Source organism: Palaemon carinicauda, chromosome 5 (genome assembly GCF_036898095.1).
Source record: "Palaemon carinicauda isolate YSFRI2023 chromosome 5, ASM3689809v2, whole genome shotgun sequence".
Taxonomy (NCBI): Eukaryota; Metazoa; Arthropoda; class Malacostraca; order Decapoda; family Palaemonidae; genus Palaemon; species Palaemon carinicauda.
In genome coordinates this window covers 172,781,243-172,783,857 of record NC_090729.1, presented here as the reverse complement: position 1 = coordinate 172,783,857, position 2,615 = coordinate 172,781,243, and the positions used below count along the sequence as shown (strand labels likewise).

Here is a 2,615-nt window from a genome sequence, read left to right as displayed (position 1 = left end):
AAATTGGAGACTTTCTCTCTCGCTCTCTCTCTCTCTCTCTCTCTCTCTCTCTCTCTCTCTCTCTCTCTCTCTCTCTCTCTCTCTCTCTCTTTTGTTTGTGGCTCTTGCTTTCGTACGCAGTTATCTATACTTGAAATATCCAGTGTAACTGAATAGGGAAACACACTCTCTCTCTCTCTCTCTCTCTCTCTCTCTCTCTCTCTCTCTCTCTCATCTGAACTTCTGTAGTTATATCTAAATTTCAACTAAAAAAACTTTTATACCTGCTTATGTCTATCTGTTCCATACAAAAGTTCGAAAGATTAAACTTTTAAAAATTTTCGATTAAAAGAAAGTTAATAGACCTACTGTCTCTCTGGTTGTCCCTTGTCTCTACTAGCAGGCATCTCATTTTCTTATCTCCAGTGAGAAGAAAAAATATAGCTTTCTTCTGCTGTGGATTTCTGGGCTCTCTTGATAACAATCAAACAAACACCATTACCTTTTTCCTGAAGGCTTTTGGAATGAAACTAAATGATGAATCATTCTGATATTAATTGGAACTTATAACTTCGGTTTCCAGTGAGTATCAAGCCACAATGTGACCATTCACTGCTCAAATCAAGCACTTATTTTCCCTTGTAAGTAATGCTGCTTCCCATACAAAGCTTGTGCGACTTTCTGTTGCAAGTAATGCTGCTTTCCATACAAAGCTTGAGTGACTTTCTGTTACAAGTAATGCTGCTTCCCATACAAAGCTTGAGTGACTTTCTGTTGTAAGTATTGCAGCTTTTCTTACAAAGCTTGTGCGACTTTCTGTTGCAAGTAATGCTGCTTTCCATACAAAGCTTGAGTGACTTTCTGTTGTAAGTATTGCAGCTTTTCTTACAAAGCTTGTGCGACTTTCTGTTGCAAGTAATGCTGCTTTCCATACAAAGCTTGAGTGACTTTCTGTTGTAAGTATTGCAGCTTTTCTTACAAAGCTTGTGCGACTTTCTGTTGCAAGTAATGCTGCTTCCCATACAAAGCTTGAGTGACTTTCTGTTGTAAGTATTGCAGCTTTTCTTACAAAGCTTGTGCGACTTTCTGTTGCAAGTAATGCTGCTTTCCATACAAAGCTTGAGTGACTTTCTGTTGTAAGTATTGCAGCTTTTCTTACAAAACTTGTGCGACTTTCTGTCGCAAGTAATGCTGCTTCCCATACAAAGCTTGAGTGACTTTCTGTTGTAAGTATTGCAGCTTTTCTTACAAAGCTTGTGCGACTTTCTGTCGCAAGTAATGCTGCTTCCCATACAAAGCTTGAGTGACTTTCTGTTGTAAGTATTGCAGCTTTTCTTACAAAGCTTGTGCGACTTTCTGTTGCAAGTAATGCTGCTTCCCATACAAAGCTTGAGTGACTTTCTGTTGTAAGTATTGCAGCTTTTCTTACAAAGCTTGTGCGACTTTCTGTTGCAAGTATTGCTGCTTTCCATACAAAGCTTGAGTGACTTTCTGTTGTAAGTATTGCAGCTTTTCTTACAAAGCTTGTGCGACTTTCTGTTGCAAGTAATGCTGCTTCCCATACAAAGCTTGAGTGACTTTCTGTTGTAAGTATTGCAGCTTTTCTTACAAAGCTTGTGCGACTTTCTGTTGCAAGTATTGCTGCTTTCCATACAAAGCTTGAGTGACTTTCTGTTGTAAGTATTGCAGCTTTTCTTACAAAGCTTGTGCGACTTTCTGTTGCAAGTAATGCTGCTTTCCATACAAAGCTTGAGTGACTTTCTGTTGTAAGTATTGCAGCTTTTTTTACAAAGCTTGTGCGACTTTCTGTTGCAAGTACTGCTGCTTTCCATACAAAGCTTGAGTGACTTTCTGTTGTAAGTATTGCAGCTTTTCTTACAAAGCTTGTGCGGCTTTCTGTTGCAAGTAATGCTGCTTTCCATACAAAGCTGGAGTGACTTTCTGTTGTAAGTATTGCAGCTTTTCTTACAAAGCTTGTGCGGCTTTCTGTTGCAAGTAATGCTGCTTTCCATAAAAAGCTGGAGTGACTTTCTGTTGTAAGTATTGCAGCTTTTCTTACAAAGCTTGTGCGGCTTTCTGTTGCAAGTAATGCTGCTTTCCATACAAAGCTGGAGTGACTTTCTGTTGTAAGTATTGCAGCTTTTCTTACAAAGCTTGTGCGGCTTTCTGTTGCAAGTAATGCTGCTTTCCATACAAAGCTTGAGTGCCAAGTTCAATCTTCGTTTTTAATCCGGACTTGGTAAAGAAATAAGAGAAATCTCTCGTGCTTTAAAAATCGTATTTTATTTCCCCCCCTCGATTCAAAAAGCTGTGGTAGCCTTTTGGAAACGTTCCTGCCTGCCAATCTGTTGGATAGGAGTTTGAGACCCGCTTAAGCTCGATAGGTTCCTGCAGTGTCTGTAACTTCACCATCCATGTGAGCTAGGGATGGGGGTTTGGAAGAGCATATAGGTTTACCTGCTGAGCTATTAGCAGCCATTACCTGGCCCTCCCTGGTCCTAGCTTGATGGAAGGGAGGCTTGGGAGTTGATCATATGTATATATGGTCAGTCTCTTGGACATCATCTTTACCATTCGTGAGCGAAATTTAAACCTTTACACTGTCGTGATCTGATGCCTGAATCATCTACATTTCC

The 2,615-nt window shown here is 40.0% G+C and overlaps 1 protein-coding gene across 1 annotated transcript; it reads right to left on the bottom strand.

Annotated features, from left to right (window-relative positions):
- Positions 1 to 608: 608 nt before the first annotated feature.
- Positions 609 to 2,171, bottom strand: LOC137641265 (uncharacterized). Its single transcript, XM_068373694.1, has one exon. It carries the CDS (start codon positions 2,169 to 2,171, stop codon positions 609 to 611), a length of 1,563 nt encoding a protein of 520 aa, XP_068229795.1.
- Between the last annotated feature and the right edge of the window lie 444 nt (positions 2,172 to 2,615).

Coding starts and splice junctions, on each gene's coding strand:
- LOC137641265 (XM_068373694.1), bottom strand. CDS start 2,171: ATGGAAAGCAGCATTACTTGCAACAGAAAGCCGCACAAGCTTTGTAAG.